General features: G+C 38.3%; 1 protein-coding gene across 5 annotated transcripts in view; it reads right to left on the reverse strand.

Moving 5' to 3' along the window:
* Positions 1-18409, reverse strand: part of LOC131426192 (uncharacterized) — a 124123-nt gene that overhangs the window by 31073 nt on the left and 74641 nt on the right. For all 5 annotated transcript variants that reach the window (XM_058588732.1, XM_058588730.1, XM_058588731.1 and 2 more), the window contains one exon: positions 14619-14819. In XM_058588732.1, the coding sequence (XP_058444715.1) occupies positions 14619-14819 (201 nt within the window). The remainder of the gene's footprint in view (positions 1-14618; positions 14820-18409) is intronic.

The raw sequence follows: 18409 nt of genomic DNA on the forward strand, positions 1-18409 counted from the left end.
GCTTTTCGAACTTTCAAGGGAGTCTAAAAAATCGGATCCATCATCCCCGAGAAAATTGCGCGGGTGCAAAAAAAATATAAATTTGTCATTTAAACCAAAAGTGTTCGCCATTTATCCTTTGAACTTTATCAACTATTTGATAGTAATTTTCAAACGATCCTAAAATTGCTGAAATTACCTTAGGGCTTTACAAGAAAATTTTACAAAATTAGGCTTGTTTGAAAGCTGCTGTTGAATCATTAATCCAGTTCGAAAATCAAATGACTGCGACTTCTGGTTCCGGAGATATGCTGGTATAAGTTACGTAACCGTCAAAACTCGTTTTTTACTGCTCTAATATATATTAGGATGCTAATATTTTGGGATCACCTCTAATTACGTAAAGCGGTAGTGTGCAACAGTTTAAGCACCTCGAAAAGAGTCCCCATGCCAAATTTGAGCTGAATCGAAACATGAAACGTGAAGATTCAGTGTCATATCGCAAAAATGTTTTCTGAAAAAATAAACGACTTTCTTGGACTTAACAAAACTTTGTTCCAAGTCCCAGAAAGTCGATTTTTTTTATAAATTCAAACGTTACGCTGCATAGAAAATTGATGGGAAACAAACATAATTTTAATCTGCGAATAAATTTTCCGAAATTCATGTTACATTCAATGGAAAACTTTGCCTAATACAGATTTCCGTCTTCACTGTTTAAGTCTGCATAGAAATTCCGTTACATTTAACTTTCAGATATTTTGTTACTTTGAGTAGCATATTCAGGAAAGAGTTCTGTATTGCTCGAGGCAACTTGTGATCGGTTGACATCAAGCCTAGACGAAATATCGAGATGAATGGAATTCTCCATCCACTATTATACTATTATATCGAAGCCACAATACGTGGCGGCCAAACGTTGTGGTGATGAAAAATTACGGACTCGAATTTTGACCGACTTTCGTCAATGTTCGCATTAATCAAATTGGTTGGGTTCGCAACCATGGTCCTTCGCAGTTTGATCAATCGGAAAACCGTTTCGTAGCACACAACGCGCAAGCGAAATTTCTCCCCTCGCACTGACAATTTCAACGAGAGCTCCTCTCTTTTACGCATATACACCACTGTTATACAAAGTGTGCACGCATGATGAGTGCGCGTGTCTATTTTATTTTACTTCTATCACTGAATCGCACCAAAGTGCTACAGCAGAGATCTCAGAATCTCTGAGTGGAACGCAGATATTTTTACAGAAGTGTAAAGTGGCCCGCAAATTCAGCAAAAAAAAAACAATGTATCGTTGAATTTTCGTTTTTCGAGCAAGATTTTTAGAGCACGGCCAGAGCTACTCTCTATTAACTGAAGTTCACAGAAGTATTCGCTCACCATCACGCGCCAATGATCACTTAGGCGAGAGTGATTTATGCGAAGAGAATGCGGTTCTCGCTCCCCAGCCTCTTTCAGCACAAGCACACACTCAAAATCTGTCCAATGGACACTGAGAAGAAGTGTGCGTTTCTTTTTGTGTGGTACCCACCGAATGCATCCGCAGTGTAAGAATGAGACTTACACACTGGTGTATTGCTCTAGTGATACGCCATCACTGTCACAAAACAGTAGATTGACTCAGTTTGTCGATATTAAAAAATGTCTACATGTAAGCTTGTGTGTGTGCTGGTGGATGTGGCAGAACGGATTTCTACAAACCTAGATTAAAATGAAAGGGCTTGCGATTCCATGGAAAATTCCTGGATTTTATCCGAATCAAACTTCCGGTCCCGGAATTACAAGGTGGTTGGTGTAAAAATTTCAACTTCCAATTACTCACTCTTCTCAGAGATGGCGTGACTGATTTTCGCAAAATTAAGCTCAAATGAATAATAATAATTTTCTAAACAGGCCTCAACACGACATTCATTGTCAATAGAAGACCAAACAAGCCGAGTCCGGCTAATCTGGATCCCGAATTTCGATTCCAGAAGCACCGGAAATAGTTGTCATATACTTCAAAATGGAACTCAAAGGCGGCTTGATCGATATTCACAGACTTAGGTTCAAATTAAGGGTCTTATGGTGATACACAAATTACATTAAAATTTATTAAAATTGATGAATAAAAATCTCCAGTAAATAGATCATGTTAGTACATTACCAAATCACCATTTTTTTTAATTAATTAAAATTTAATTATTAATTTAATTATTCCGATATTCGAAAGTTCCGCCGGAACCGCCAACCCGGTTCATATCTACGAAAAAAATCTAAAAATAAGTCATTTTCTTCGCGTTTCGCCTTCGGCTCATCAGTGCTCAAAGTAGTTTAAATTAAACTGCCATCTCCGCCTAACAGTTCAATTTGAACCCCTATTCAGACGCAAAGTTTACACTACTTATGTAACACTTAACAGATATTACACCAGAAAATTACAGAAAATAGAATCAAATATGTGCTTTTGGCGTAAACATGGTTACTTTGTAACTAAAAACACCTTAAAAATTCACATTCTGTGGCGGCAAGCCAGTCTTTTGCGATAAAGCCATCAGAAAAAATATATTGCACCTCGGTGTAATGTCCGAAAAGTGTTACATAACTTGTGTAAACTTTGCACCTGCTCAGCGGTTCAAATTGAACTGCTAGGTGGAGATGGCAGTTCAATTTGAACTGCTTTAAGCACTGATGAGACGAAGACGAAACGCGAAGAAAATTAAATTAACTATGTACTTTTCGCACAAACCCGTTACTTTGTAGGCAAAAACCCCTAAATGGTAAAAAAAAGTCTTAAACAAGACAATTTCGAGTTCTAAGCTACGAGTTCGAGTCCCGTCTCTACGGTAACTTTTTGCGGTTATCATTACATAGTTGTATACGCATGTCATTTTTCTAATCTGTTCTCCGTGATCAAATTTAAAAACATTCAGATATAATCATACAAAATTTTACAATGGTCTTTTGAAAAGTCAATTCGAATTATTAAATGAATATTCTTCAGAATTAAAAAAAACATTTTAAGTGATAATCGAGTACAATATTGGAGAAACGAGTTTTGACTGAAGTAACACATTTTCTGAAAATGATTAACGGGAGAAGACTTATTGCTCATGATTTGAATCCTTTTGAGCATAATATCATGAATAATTGTCATGATTTCATGAGAAGTTGAAAGTTTATAAAGAAGAAGTTTATATTAAAATATGAATTAGTAAGAGTTTTTGTTAATAAATCCGACCAAAAGCTTTCATTTCTTATAACTTATAACCAAATCAGCTGGTATTTCGCCTCAGTCTTCCGGGCTTCGAATGAAAATGGTTGTGGAATGATTGCAAAATCTTTCTCTGAAAGAAACAGAAAACTCTTGAATTTAATCGAAAATTAAACTTCACAATAGCAAATTCAGAATACATTCTGCAGACCCATTTTCGACTCAGCAGCAGCTCGAACGGCTCTCATCGCCGGGGAGAGGAGCAGCAACTTCCGAAACTAAACGATACTCCTTACAGCTCTAAAGACAATGGCAATTTAATGTCTTCCTTAATGTGTGACACTTGAATAGTTTAACCCCGGCGCAACAAAATTTCCCTTCCACTCCTACACCCGTCATAAACAACCGAACTGAAATGGTTGAAGAATGTATATCATCGAACGGAACAACAACCCCTGGGAAACGGGTGGAAGGAGAGATGGGGGATTGGAGGACTCATCTCTGCTCCTTAATGCGCTGCTGACGCGTGAATAAATTGCTCATTTCCTATACTTTGAAATACATTATCGCTCATTATCATTCATCTTCGGAATAGTGTCGGATGGTGGTTTTGCTGCGCCTGGCCTGGGCCCGGGAAAACGGTTCTCAAGGCGACGCCCGACGGTAGGCAAAAGCATCCGGTTACTACTGATGCTGCTGCTGCTGATGCTGTAACGCGAAGTCATGAATCGACTTGCCGTTGCCTTTTGGAATCACAATCAGGAGGTTTGTATTTCAACCCGGGTCGGATTCGGTCTTTTGTGATACCGCACCGTCATCGTCGTCGCCGTCGTCGTCGTCAGTCATTTGACTCATTCGTTCTCTCTTCAGGAAAAGCGGCAGATAATAATTTATTCAATTATAATTACTCATATATGATAAGTGTTGACGAGTGGCGGAAAATGCCTGCAAAAGAGTGATAATTATGTGAGAACGTATGTCTTCGTATCCTCGTTGGCAGGGGGTGGTTCCGGGATGGGGAGGCTGCATCTTATTGTGTTATGTGCTGTGCTGTTGGAAGCTCTCCGAAGGGTTAATTACATTTTGAACAATTTTGTGTCGCTTAAGTTTTGTGCTTCTGCAACAATCAACTGAGTAGTAAATGGCATTTCACGGAACGCTTAAAGTTGCTGTGAAGTGCAATGAAATTGCAAGTAAATTATGCTTTGAACTATAATCGCCCATACACCGAGAACCCTTTCCTCATCAGAGCAACGGAAAGCACTTGACCTTGTATTCCAACCCAATTCCGGTTCCATCCACCACTTCGCCGAATCGTTCCCCTATCGATTTCCCACGGGAACACCCAAGATCCGGTAGCGAACAGTTTAAATTCAATCTAGTCCCCGAATTTCGTGTCAATACACAAGCACTTAATCAAAAATTTCGAAATTCCTCCCCTATGTCGCAATAAAGCCACTGCTGTTACTGCTGCTGCTACTGTTCCGAGTGACACTCGATCCGTGTCATCACACACCGAAAAGTGCGGAAATATTGGCAACTCCCTCTTTGACGCATAGCGTCTTCCCTTTTTGGCGGAAGGATTCTTTCTTCCCACCACCCTTGGGTCTGTTGGTTGTCAGCGAACAACTTTGATCACATATTGCAAATCAATTTACCATCTATTATGAATATGAAATTGGTACACAAAAAAACGAATGTCAGACGTCGGCGTCGGTGGCGGTGACGACAACGACGACACAGAAACGGGACTAGTCCTACAGGAAGGCAGGAAGCGAAAGGTTAATTCAACCTTCCGCCTCCGGTGTTCGTGCGTGTTTCCGGATCGCAGGCTAAACACAATTTGCACAGGAGGTGCCGACCGGAATCCCGTATTGACACAGTGCTCGAAAGGTGTGCGTGCGTGTGTGTGTGAGTGTGTATGTGGATGGTGATAATTTACAATTTGAATTCTATCAGCCCCAGGCGTTGGGGAGGATTTCGGTTGTTGTTGTTGTCATTTCATGAGCGGAAAATTAGTCTGATACTGTTTGGATAATCCGGAAATTCGACGTGTTTTTCGGTGGAGAAGAGGGGGAAGAAAGCGTGAGATCTGTTTATATTAACTGAATAAGCACGACAGATCCCAAAATTCAACATCCTCCATCCGGTTTTTTTCGGCCTCATTTATAACTAACCACATTCAACGAGTTTCCGATGTCATTTCTATAGAAGTTTAGTCAACTTGAATTTTCCATTTTTTCACATAGTGGATTTTATGAAGAAGACCGCAAATACGTTAAATTGGTGTTAATACTCTTCACCATTACTTTAAGAATTACAAAATCAGAAGTAGCTAATAAAGTAGCTGAATCGCTCATGGTTATTTACGTTTACCGAAATGCAGAAATCAATCAAAACTAGAATAAATGTATCGCAAACGAGCGAAATGTGTAGCAGATCGTCAGACTTCACGTCTTCCGATTAAAATGAAACCTGGCACTTGTCTTCCAAACGAAAAACCATTTATTTTCACGAATTGAGAGATCAATCCGTGGGGACGGGTATAGCGTGATGGAATAGTCGCTGCCTTTCACGCAGCCCGCCTGTGTTCGATTCTCAACCCCGCACATAGGGTCAGAAAGATTTTCTGGTCCGAAGAGGCGAATGACCTAAGAGGTTAAAGCCTCTATAATTGAAACAAAAAAAAAGATCAATCCGACTCAAGAGTGGTTTAAAAAAAAAAGAATTATTTTCATACAGTACATCACTAAGTTCCTTTGAAGTTAACAAAACATCCCACCTAAACAAACTTGAAAACATATCGAAACCCAGTGGATAGTTTATTATCAGCGAGCGGTGAATGTATTGAATGTGAAGTTTAGCATTTTCATATAAACTTAGGGAAGGACTTAAAAAATAAAAAATAAATTGAGCAAAAAATTCCAAATTACCGTAACTTATTAGGAAACTGATAACCATCAAATCATCCACTGGGTTACGAAGTGTTTCTAAGCTTATTTTGCTTCGTTAGCTTTATATGAACTTTGCGAAGTAGTTAAAAAAAATTAAAAAAATGAGCAACAAATTCAAAATTACCGGAACTAATTAGCAACAAATTATCCATTGGATTTCGATTTATTTTTTATCTTGCTAAGGAGGGGTGCTTCTTTATGTTCATATGAACTTAGCGATGAACTCGAAAAAATAAAAAATAAAATGTGCAACCAATTCAAAATTTTCGTGACTAATTAGCAACAAATTATTCATCTATTCGCGTTATCATCGGTGACAGGTGCTTCGCTAAGTTCGTGTTCATCTGTAACTCGGAGGCCTTTAATAAAGAGTGTTTTTCTAGAGCAACGATTCCCAATGTGGCCACCAATAGTAAGCTGAGAAAGGCTTAATGCAAATGAATTAATGACAACTTTATGTATGTAGACATGTGGGAAACTATTCAATGAATCAAAGCTATCAAATTTATAAAGTCAAGTAAAAGTCAAAATAACCTAAAAGTGTGTAACGATCGAAAATTGGTCAAACAAGAATAAATGTAAATAGTTCAAATATTGGTTCGATTGACATTTCAAGGTAATTCAAACAGAATACAGAAAAAAAATATTCACTCATTATTCTGTTTCAGCAAATGCGAATATATGGACCTTTCGTTTGACTCCTTGAGACATGCCTGAAACTGAAAGTCTGGATACAGATTTCATCACCCTGTAGTCTGCAATTCAACTTTATGAGCTGTCTGCGTAAACATCAACACATTCTTGTAGGTTGACAGTTTTTCTAGACTTTTGGCGATGCACAGTTATAGACACCAGGTTGCTTGGATGGATAAGTTGGGGTTACGCTGGTAACCGTTTCGACATTTTTGAGACCTCCGGCTTTTAATTTTCTCCCGATCTAAACTTACTGGCTGTCGATGAACGACCTCCGAACACCGCATTCATGAATTTCAACTTATTTGCGAGCGAGTAGTTTGAACTTTCGCGATGCACAAGCAAAATTTTTCCTGGTCTCTACTTTTGAAATCTTGACAACATTTTTCCAGGAATCTTGAACTAATGTTTTAAATGCAGTACTTTCCAATAGCCAAACCGGTGTCTGAAGAATCATTTGAATTCAATTTCCAGTATTAAATTGTTGTTTTCGGAACAAAGACGCAAAAAATCCGGTGTTCTCTAAACAGTTATTTATTTATTCCTCCAGCTAATGTTCATACTTTTAGAACAGATGGTTTGACAGAGTCCGGTCAAACGTCAAACATATTTCATATTAAAATCCTGCAAATATTTCTGTTGGCAACTGCGGTACAGATTTTTTGTTATTCTGATAAACTGTTTGGAAAAGGATTTTATTCATAAATAATGATGGTACACATAAAATAAATTAATCAATAAAGATATAAGTATTTCTATGAATTTCAGTTGAATTTATGCCAAATAAAATATGTCCCCGGACTAAGTCCATTCGTGCCCTTATATGATGTCAATTATCAATCAGTCAGATTATAGATAAACACAAATAACTTAAAATAAAGACTGTCCCAGAGAAAATGGACGCAACCAAAAAACCGCTGCCATTTCGCAATGGTTCAGAATCTGTCAATTTTTATGTCTGCGTCTTATTGTTTACACTCTTCTCTAACCACTTGTGCAGTTGTTTATTCGTTTTAATTAGTTTGTTTCGAAATGCGTGGACTTTCAGCAGAACAACGTCGAAAAATTGTGTACCAATCGTGCATAGAACGCGGACTGTTACTGAGAAAGATAGCAAAAATGGACGGAGTTGGATAAACGTACACTGAAGGCATTCAAGCAAAAGAAGGAGGTTTCAGTTCGGGATGTGGCTAAAAAAGTGGGCACTTCGAAATCAAATGTTCTTCGTGCTAAAGAACGTTTGAATCTTCGAACCTATAAGAAGCAGAAACAACCAAAACTTAGTCCGAAACAAGAAGCATCGATCAGGCCGAGGGTTCGAAAGCTGTACAATACGTGAAACTCGATTACAAATCCTTGCCGGGACCATAATATTCTACGGTGCGAGAAGGGCAAATGTTAAACCAGTCCGAGACATCGATTGAAGTCGAAAAATTTGGTAAGAAAGCTATGGTCTGATAAGCAATTTGTAGCTGCGGTAAGATTTCGAAACCCTTCATCACCACTGCTTCAATGAACAGCGAATTATACATCAAGGAATGGTTACCAAAACGACTTCTACCCATGATTCGAAGCCACAAGGATCCTGTTGTCTTCTGGCCAGATTTTGCTTCTTGCCACTACTCGAAATCAACGGTAGAATGGTATACTACCAAAAATGTCACTTTCATCCCAAAAGACATGAATCCACCAAATTGCCCACAACTTCGATCAATTGAGGAATTTTTGGCATTAACGAAGGCACATCTTAGGAAACATGTCTCGGCAGCCGAAACTATTCAACAGGTCGAAAAAAATTGGAAAAAAAGTGTCAACACTTGTCGCCAAGAGGTCTGTACGGAATTTAATGAGGAACGTTCGCAAGAAGGTGCGCCAGCTAGTCTACAATGGCTAAGTAGCAAATGTTGGGAATAATATTCTGTTGTTGTAGTCCAATATTATCAGTATATCGAATAAAATTTGAATATCTAACACTTGTGAATTATTTACAACGAAATCAAAGTGCGTCCATACTTTCTGGGACAGTCTTTATTAAGTAAATATTTCTCTGAACCAAGTAACAGTTCGGCTGGAAAGTTCGTATCGTTTAATAGAAACACACATTTTTTTGCCAAAATTCGTTTTTAATATTCAACATAATTGCCATCAGAGGCGATACAGCAATTATAGCGATCTTCCAACTTTTGGATGCCATTTTTGTAGTACGATTTGTCTTTTGCCTCAAAATAGGCCTCAGTTTCAGCGATTACCTCTCCATTGCTTCTAAATTTTTTACCAGCGAGCATTCTCTTGAGGTCTGAGAACAGGAAAAAGTCACTGGGGGCCAAATCTGGAGAATACGGTGGATGAGGGAGCAATTCGAAGCCCAATTCGTTCAATTTCAGCATGGTTTTCATCGACTTGTGACACGGTGCATTGTCTTGATGAAACAAAACTTTTTTCTTCTTCAAATGAGACCGTTTTTTTAAATTTCGTCCTTCAAACGCTCTAATAACGCTATATAATAGTCACTGTTGATGGTTTTTCCCTTTTCAAGGTAGTCGATGAAAATTATACCATGTGAATCCCAAAATACAGACGCCATAACCTTACCGGCCGATTGTTGAGTCTTACCACGCTTTGGGTTCGGTTCATCGCGTGCAGTCCACTCAGCTGACTGTCGATTGGACTCCGGAGTGAAGTGATGGAGCCATGTTTCGTCCATTGTTATATATCGACGAAAAAAATCGGTTTTATTTCGATATAACAGCTCCAAACACTGCTCAGAATCATCAGTTCGTTGTTGTTTTTGATCGATTGTGAGCTCACGCGGCACCCATTTTGCACAAAGCTTTCTTATATCCAAATATTCGTGAATAATATGTCCAACACGTTTGATATCTTTAGGATGTCAGCTATCTCGATCAACTTCACTCTACGGTCATTGAAAATCCTTTTGTGGATTTTTTTCACGTTTTCATCGGTAACAGCCTCTTTTGGACGTCCACTGCGTTCATCGTCTTTGGTGCTCATATGACCAGTACGAAATTTTGCAAACCACTTACGAATTGTTGCTTCGTCCGGTGCAGAGTCTGGATAAGACTCATCAAGCCATTTTTTGGTATCGGCGGCACTTTTTTTTCATCAAAAAGTAGTGTTCCATCAACACACGAAATTCCTTTTTTTCCATTTTTTTCACAATAACAAAAGTAGCTTCACTCAAAATGCAATATCTCACAAACTAATAATCAGACAGCTGTCAAATTCATACACGTATCTTTTGAAGGTTGGTACTAACTGAAAATGGTATGGATTTAATTCTAGCGGCGCCCTCTCATAGAAACGATACGAACTTTTCAGCCGATCTGTTATACAATTTTTTGTAGTGCTTTTATTCTTATGTCAGCATTTTACCAATCAATCTACCTCACTCTCACTTTATTCAGAACGTTCAAAGTGGTATCCGGTACGAAAAGAGGTGTTACGATTTTCGAATCCGCAAGTAACGCATCATTCGAATCGTTTTGATCATAAAATGATGAATAATTGTCATGATTTCATGAGAGGATAAGATGAGTGGTTTCATGATTTTTAGATGATGATTTTGGACAACACTACCGGATGGGAAAATTTTTCCGTGTCGTTTTTTTTTCTTTTAGCTTAAATATTTTTATGACCAAAATAAAGACAATTCACATTATCTGCTCACAATTTTGCCTAAGTTTTTCTTTTGAGAAGGGCCTAAGTAAAAAATCATTGGAAATGTCCAAAAACATCTATCCCGGAAACGGTTGGTCCGATTGATTTCATGTCTTCAGTAATGTTTTATGCTAGTTTCACTGTATAGAAAAAATCCGTTGGGTTTTATTTGATTTCCAAAATGGAAATTAACAATCGCTTATCGCAAAATAATATCGGATGAAAAGGCCCATTTGGCTCAAGACTAATTACTAAAAAGGGAGAAAGATTTTTTTCATGAAAATATTTTCAAATCACTGTAATTCGGAAACTGTAATTGATGGCATAGGGTTGTCGAAAAAGAAGTAGTATGAAATCGATCAGGAACTCTAATGTCGTTTTTCATTGAGAAACACTGGTGGCGTGGATTGCTCTGATTTTGCACTTTCGAGCAGAAATGCAATGTTTTGACGGTGTTTCATTGCCATTTCTGCTCGAAAGTGCAAAACCAGAGCAATCCACGCCACCAGTGTTTCTCAATGAAAAACGCCTAAAGAATCTACACACTGATAAATAGTAACACTTTTTCATTAAACGCATCCGAAATCTCCTTTTCGTTATTTTTTTACTTGATATTGAAACCAACACATTGAGGGTAATGCGACTCGTGTCATTAAAAAAAATAAATGGTTACAGTTAAAGCAATGTTTAGTTAAATTTACTCATACATTGTAACCATTCTCGAAATATTTTTAAAATTAAATTGAAGAAAAACTCAGATTTCAGATAAATTGCGAGCTTTCATTTGTGAAACTTAGAAAACGGATTCGGCATTCTTTGAAATGTGTGGACAAAATTCGAACAGTTTTTTAATAGTTGAAAAAATTACGAAAAATTAAAAGAAACTTTTTTTTGCCTTTCTCATAGAGAAAGGCAATACAATCACTGCAAAAACCGACTTGTGAACCGAGGCCCGGAAGACCGAGTGTCATATACCATTCGACTCAGCTCGACGAGTTAAGCAAATGTTTGTGTGTATGTGTGTGTGACAAATATTGTCACTCACTTTTCTCGGAGATGACTCAACCGATTTTCATAAACTTAGATTCAAATGAAAGGTCTCATGGTCCCATACAAAGTTCCAAAATTTCATTTAGATCCGACTTCCAGTTCCGGAATTACAGAGTGATATGCACCAAAAATGTGGAAATAATGCATTAAAAATTTGAAAATTATGTCACTCACTTTTCTCGGTGATGGCTAAACCGATTTTCACAAATTTAGATTCAATTGAAAGGTCTTACGGTCCCATACAAAGTTCCAAAATTTCATTTGGATCCGACTTCCCGGTCCGGAATAACAGGGTGATATGCACCAAAAATGTGAAAATAATGTCATTCACTTTTCTCGGAGATGATTGAACCGATTTTCACAAACTTAGATTCAAATTAGACCTTTAATTTGAATCTAAGTTTGTGACACTCGGTTTAACCATTTTTGCGGAAATTAATTGTTCCGGAATTTCATATGTATCCAATTTCCGGTTCCGGAAAGATGAAAATAATGCACCAAAAATGTGAAAATAATGTCACTCACTTTTCTCGGAGATGGAAGTTCTTACGATGCCATAAGAATATCACAATATTCATTCGGATCAAATCCCTAGTTCCGGAGATAGGGTGCTCAGTATTAAATTATTAATTACAAGAAAAATTTGTTCGTAAGCTACCTCTTTATATTGACTAGTGATTTTCTCTAATTTGCAGACCATGAGACTCTGTAACCAAATAAACCATTGATAGTCCCATAAATGATTTGCTGAATTTTATCCAAGTCCGCCAACCGGTACAATTTTTTACAAAACTCAAATCATCATAGGGAATCGTAAAAAAATGTGTAGGTCATACAGAACTTTTCAAAATTATAAGGCCACCCTCGAATTTCAAGTTTTCGCAAGATTTTGATGACTCAACGATGGCAATCGATGAACAATGACACAAATACAAGCAAAACATTTTCGTATCGCAAATTTGTTGACAAACAAAGCCGAAGAAGGTAGGATGGGGGATCAGGAAAATTGGTCGTAGCAGATGTGCGATCGCAAATTTACTGAAAAATCCAGCATAGTATGGTCAGAATAAAAACGCAGGACGCAAAACAGAAACTGTCAGAGAGAGATACTCGTCGAATTGTCAATAAATCTTCGAATTCTATCTTGAGTTTTTCACAAATCCGCACTGAACTTAAGTTGGAAGCTACAGTTTCGACGGTTTGAAGGGCATTAAAACTTTCGCCCAACATAGTTCGAGCAAAAATGAACAGGGTTCCTCGTTTACTGCCTCACCACAAGGAAGCTCGACTGGAATTTGCACGTCGGAACATGCCCCAAGATTGGGAAAAGGTATGAACATGTTCTGCAATATAAAAAAAAAAACAAACGCATTTAAACTATTTAATAACAAATGTGTAAAACTATTACAGGTGATATTCTCGGATGAAAACAAGTTTAACCTAGACGGACCAGACGGATTCAACGGTTATTGGCGTGACCTACGTAAGGAACCACGATATTTCTCATAGAGAAATTTTGGCGGTTGATCTGTAATGGTTTGGGGTGCGTTCTGTGCAACCGGCAGGCTGGAACTTCAATTTGTATCGCGAAAAGTGAAAAGAAAGTATTCCGATTACATAAATGTCCTCAAAGCTGCCAGCAATTAAAAGAAGACGCAAGTCAAAGCTCATTTTCCAGCAGGATAACGCTAGTATTCATAAAAGTGCTCAAACAATGATGTTACTAAAGACCGAGAAAATTGATATTTTGGACTGGCCAGCTTGCTGACCGGATTTAAATCCAATTGAGAATCTCTGGGGTATCATGGTACGACAAATGTATGCCGATAATCGTCAATTTTCATCATTACAAGAGCTAAAAAGTCCTATTCTTCAGTCTTGGGAAACTATTGAACTGCCAACAATGCAGAAATCGGTGCAAAGTAAGCCAAATCGTATTTTCCAGACAATAAACCGTTCCGGTGGAGCAACGGATCATTAGATGCTTTTTGTTGCTTATTTTAATCATCCAAACCTCAATAAACTGCAAGTGGCCTTATAATTTTGAAAAGCCATTTTTCCTTAAAAACGTTCTGTCACAAAATTTTTTCAGCGAAATCAATCAACTCTTGAACTCACATTCGTGTTTTGCAATCTAATTTCATGTTTCATCGAAAAAAAATCCTAAAACTGTTCCTTTTTTTGTATCTTGAAATTTATGGGTGGCCTTATAGTTTTGAAAAGGTCTGTATTAGTGTATGGTTGAATGAACCGAATGTCACTCTGCCGATATCCAGCTTTCGGTTCCGGAAGTACCGGCAATAATAATCAAATATGATAAAATGGAGCTCACTTCACTTTCTTACATATGATTGAAAAGATGTTCACTAACTTAAATTCAAATGTAGTGTATCAATGTAGTTGTATTATGCAACAGAAATCTTCAAAACTATTTTCTGAACTTTTTTATATTATAGTATTTCGGGGAATTTCTGCTGTAATATACAGGAAAAAGTGAAATTGAGAAAGGTATCATTACACCACTAGGTGAATTAAAATAGGTTTTTTAATTTGATTTTAATATCCGTCCCGGGTTGGTAGTTCAATGCATAGGGCGCTGGTTTTACAAACCAGTTGTCGTATGTTCGAGCCCCGACCTGGAAGGATTCGTAGTGTCAGTAGAATTGTAGCACCAGCACTGGTTCTGTACACTCTGAATCGGTTGCAAAGTCTGTTGAAACAGAAGGTCAAATTCCACTACGGGAATGTAATACCAAGGCTTAGCTTAATGTTTTAATTCTTGAAAACGCATTGAACTTTTTTTTCAGTGCATATTTCTAGAGTGCCTAATCGAATTATTAGAACATTTACTTTACCGTCTTTTACAATTAGCAGCTTCCGAACTAAAGTGATACGAAATAAGTGCATACAGAAATCATAAACCTGTTTTAAAAGTCACTCTTGGTCAGATTGACGATCTCTCTTGCTCTCTCATTAGAGCACCACTCTATAAATGAAGGGCCGATTGTATTTCCCTACGCCAGAACAAAAGAATTTCTCATACGATTTTGCCGTCGATTACTTACCGGGTAGTTTGAACGGTAGCGTCCCCATCAGTGGATCCGGCCCGAACCGCTGAGGACCGAACGCGAACGGATGGAAGCCCTGGTGCCGGATTTTCGATCGTGGTTCCCGTGGTCCATCCACCGTCACCTTGATCGCCTTCGTGTAGGTCGCTATCTGGATCGGCACCGTGGAAATCACTATCGTCAGCGTGAAACTTTTGCCTGTGGAACGAGGAAGACAACGAAAACAAAGAAACAAATCTCATTAGAAGACAATGTGGCAACCATAAAAAACAACGACGTCAACATTTTCCCGTTACCCGCCCTCCCTCGCAGTCGGTTTTCATTTCGTCGGGTGCTACAGCCCTAACAGCCCGACGGGTTTTGCAATCGATTAAAATTCCTGTGACTTCCCTCGGTTGCACACGCGGAGCGCAACTTTTATCACTTTTTATGATGCTCCTCTGTTCTGCTGTTCGCTCTTATTTTTAATTTTCCAACAAGCAGTGAACATTTTCGCTAACAAGATTACTACACTCCCACCCAACAACAACAACAACGACGCCGGCCTTGATCTCCCCACCGAAATGCCAGTGATTTTCAATGTTGTTAAAACAGCACCGTCTCCCGCGGCGGAATCGAATGGGAGGAGGGGTGGTGAAGAAACGAGAGCCAGGAAAAAAATCACCCGTCGACGAACATTGGAAAAATTGTCCAACGAGAAAAAAAAAACAAAAGCTGAACAAGCCCGGCAAAGGAGTGATTGAAAATCAACAACACAACGCTCCCGAAAGAAGAGAAGGCGCGTGGGAGAACACGTCATACGAGATTCGCGTTGGGTGCCAACGAAAAAAAAAAACAGCAAAACCAAATTGAATTAGTGTAAGCTTAACTTATTGACGAAGCTGAACGGAATAATAAACGCAATAAATAAATAAATGAAGGCAACAGAAGCAAAACTAGAGTCCGGGAGGGTGGTGGGGAAGAACTAGAGAAGGATCGAACAAAAAAAAAAGAACAACTATCGTATCGGCGGTGGTGGTCGGCAGGGGAAAAACCAGCGATGGTTTGTTGGTTGGTCGATGGTCGGTGGTAAAAAAAATCATCGCGACCTCACATCGCTTGAAGGCATCAATTTTAATACGATTCGTTACGCTTTCCGCCTAACTAGCTGGATGCTGATGACTAGACAACGGGACGAACGAACGGACGGCCGAACGGGATTCCGGAGCACGCCGTCTTTGTCGTCGTCGTCGTCGTCGTCGTGCTGACAACGATGATAATTCGCGAATCGAACTGGGGACTGGAGACTGGCAAGCTGCCATCAGGATATTTGATCGTATTTTTTTTAAGATTGGGGAGATTTGAGGAACAATAAAAATTTTTTTACGAGGATGCGGAAAGCGAGCAATGACCTTGTGCGATTGCAGATTCGTGAATTTAAAAGAACTCAGGGAGAATTTTTCCCGTACCGGAATACAGTTAATAAGCGGTTCATTGAATTCGATTGAATACCTTGGTATCAAAAAATGTCATGAAAAACAAAACAAAAATTTAAGATTGGCCCCGAAATACGATTAACAAATTAAAAAAGTTTAAAACGCAGCTCTGAAGATTTCTTTCGCATAATATTACGAAATTTACATACTACATTTGAGTTTAAGTTAGTGAAAATCGATTCAATGATATAAGAGAAATTGAAGTGATCTCCATTTTAGAGATTTTGGCCGTTATTTCCGGTACTTCCGTAACCGAAAACTGATTACTGATATAGTGAAATTAGATCCATTCAACTACCAACTAATATAACCCACAAATTGGAATAATTTTGAGCCCAAGTTAAAAGATTTTTCACGATATTCTTTAATGGTTTGAAATATTGAAAATTTTATGATAGTCTATAATCAAATAAACTCACATTACAGCGAAATGACCCTTTCGGCGAAATGGCTTTCGGCGAAACGGCTTTCGGCGAAATGACTCTGACCCGTATATAATCAAATAAACTCACGTTTTCATAGAATCGAAACCAAAAAAAAAGGACTGATAGGCCCCCATGATAATTGCTGAATTGCTTATCCAAGCCAGGACAGAATTTTATCCAAGTTCCGACTTTCAAGTTAGGAAGTTGGACTTGAACAAAATTCAACAATTATTATGGGGGCCTATCAGTCCTTTTTTTGGTTTCGATTCTATGAAAACGTGAGTTTATTTGATTATATACGGGTCAGAGTCATTTCACCGAAAGCCATTTCGCCGAAAAGGTAATTTCGCCTAGAGGGTAGTTTCGGTAGAAATGTGAGTTTATTTGATTATAGACTATCATAACATTTTTAATAAATCAAACCATTATAAAATATTCATAATTCATATGAATGGATCAGAGTCATTTCACCAAAAGGGTCATTTCATCGAATGACATTTCGCCGAAAGACATTTCACCGAAATGGTCATTTCGCTAAATCCTGCAATTGTCTTGATATCGTAATTGAAATTGATTTAAAATAAAAACAAATGAAGGATGATAGCGATAACGCCCGTTTCGTTAACCTAAAATTGTATTTCTTGAATAATTTGATCGATCCATGAACCTCAAAACGGGGTCCCCAAAAAAACTTGTTTATTTTATTAGCTACTAACCATCAAAGCCAGGCCCGTACCCAGGGTTCTAACAGTTCGGCTGAAAAGTTCGTATCGTTTAATAGAAACACACATTTTTTTGCCAAAATTCGTTTTTATTATTCAACATAATTGCCATCAGAGGCGATACAGCGATTATAGCGATCTTCCAACTTTTCGATACCATTTTTGTAGTACGATTTGTCCTTTGCCTCAAAATAGGCCTCAGTTTCAGCGATTACCTCTTCATTGCTTCTAAATTTTTTACCAGCGAACATTCTCTTGAGGTCTGAGAACAGAAAAAAAGTCACTGGGGGCCAAATCTGGAGAATACGGTGTATGAGAGAGCAATTCGAAGCCCAATTCGTTCAATTTCAGCAAGGTTTTCATCGACTTGTGACACGGTGCATTGTCTTGATGAAACAAAACTTTTTTCTTCTTCAAATGAGGCCGTTTTTTTTTTAAATTTCTTCCTTCAAACGCTCTAATAACGCTATATAATAGTCACTGTTGATGGTTTTTCCCTTTTCAAGGTAGTCGATGAAAATTATACCATGCGAATCCCAAAATACAGACGCCATAACCTTACCGGCCGATTGTTGAGTCTTTCCACACTTTGGGTTCGATTCATCGCGTGCAGTCCACTCAGCTGACTGTCGATTGGACTCCGGAGTGAAGTGATGGAGCCATGTTTCGTCCATTGTTATATATCGACGAAAAAAATCGGTTTTATTTCGATATAACAGCTCCAAACACTGCTCAGAATCATCAGTTCGTTGTTGTTTTTGATCGATTGTGAGCTCACGCGGCACCCATTTTGCACAAAGCTTTCTAATATCCAAATATTCGTGAATAATATGTCCAACACGTTCCTTTGATATCTTTAGGGTGTCAGCTATCTCGACCAACTTCACCTTACGGTCATTGAAAATCATTTTGTGGATTTTTTTCACGTTTTCATCGGTAACAGCCTTTTTTGGACGTCCACTGCGTTCATCGTCTTCGGTGCTCATATGACCAGTACGAAATTTTGCAAACCACTTACGAATTGTTGCTTCGCCCGGTGCAGAGTCTAGATAACATTCATCAAGCCATTTTTTGGTATCGGCGGCACTTTTTTTCATCAAAAGTAGTGTTTCATCAACACACGAAATTCCTTTTTCTCCATTTTTTTCACAATAACAAAAGTAGCT

Source organism: Malaya genurostris, chromosome 1 (genome assembly GCF_030247185.1).
Source record: "Malaya genurostris strain Urasoe2022 chromosome 1, Malgen_1.1, whole genome shotgun sequence".
Taxonomy (NCBI): Eukaryota; Metazoa; Arthropoda; class Insecta; order Diptera; family Culicidae; genus Malaya; species Malaya genurostris.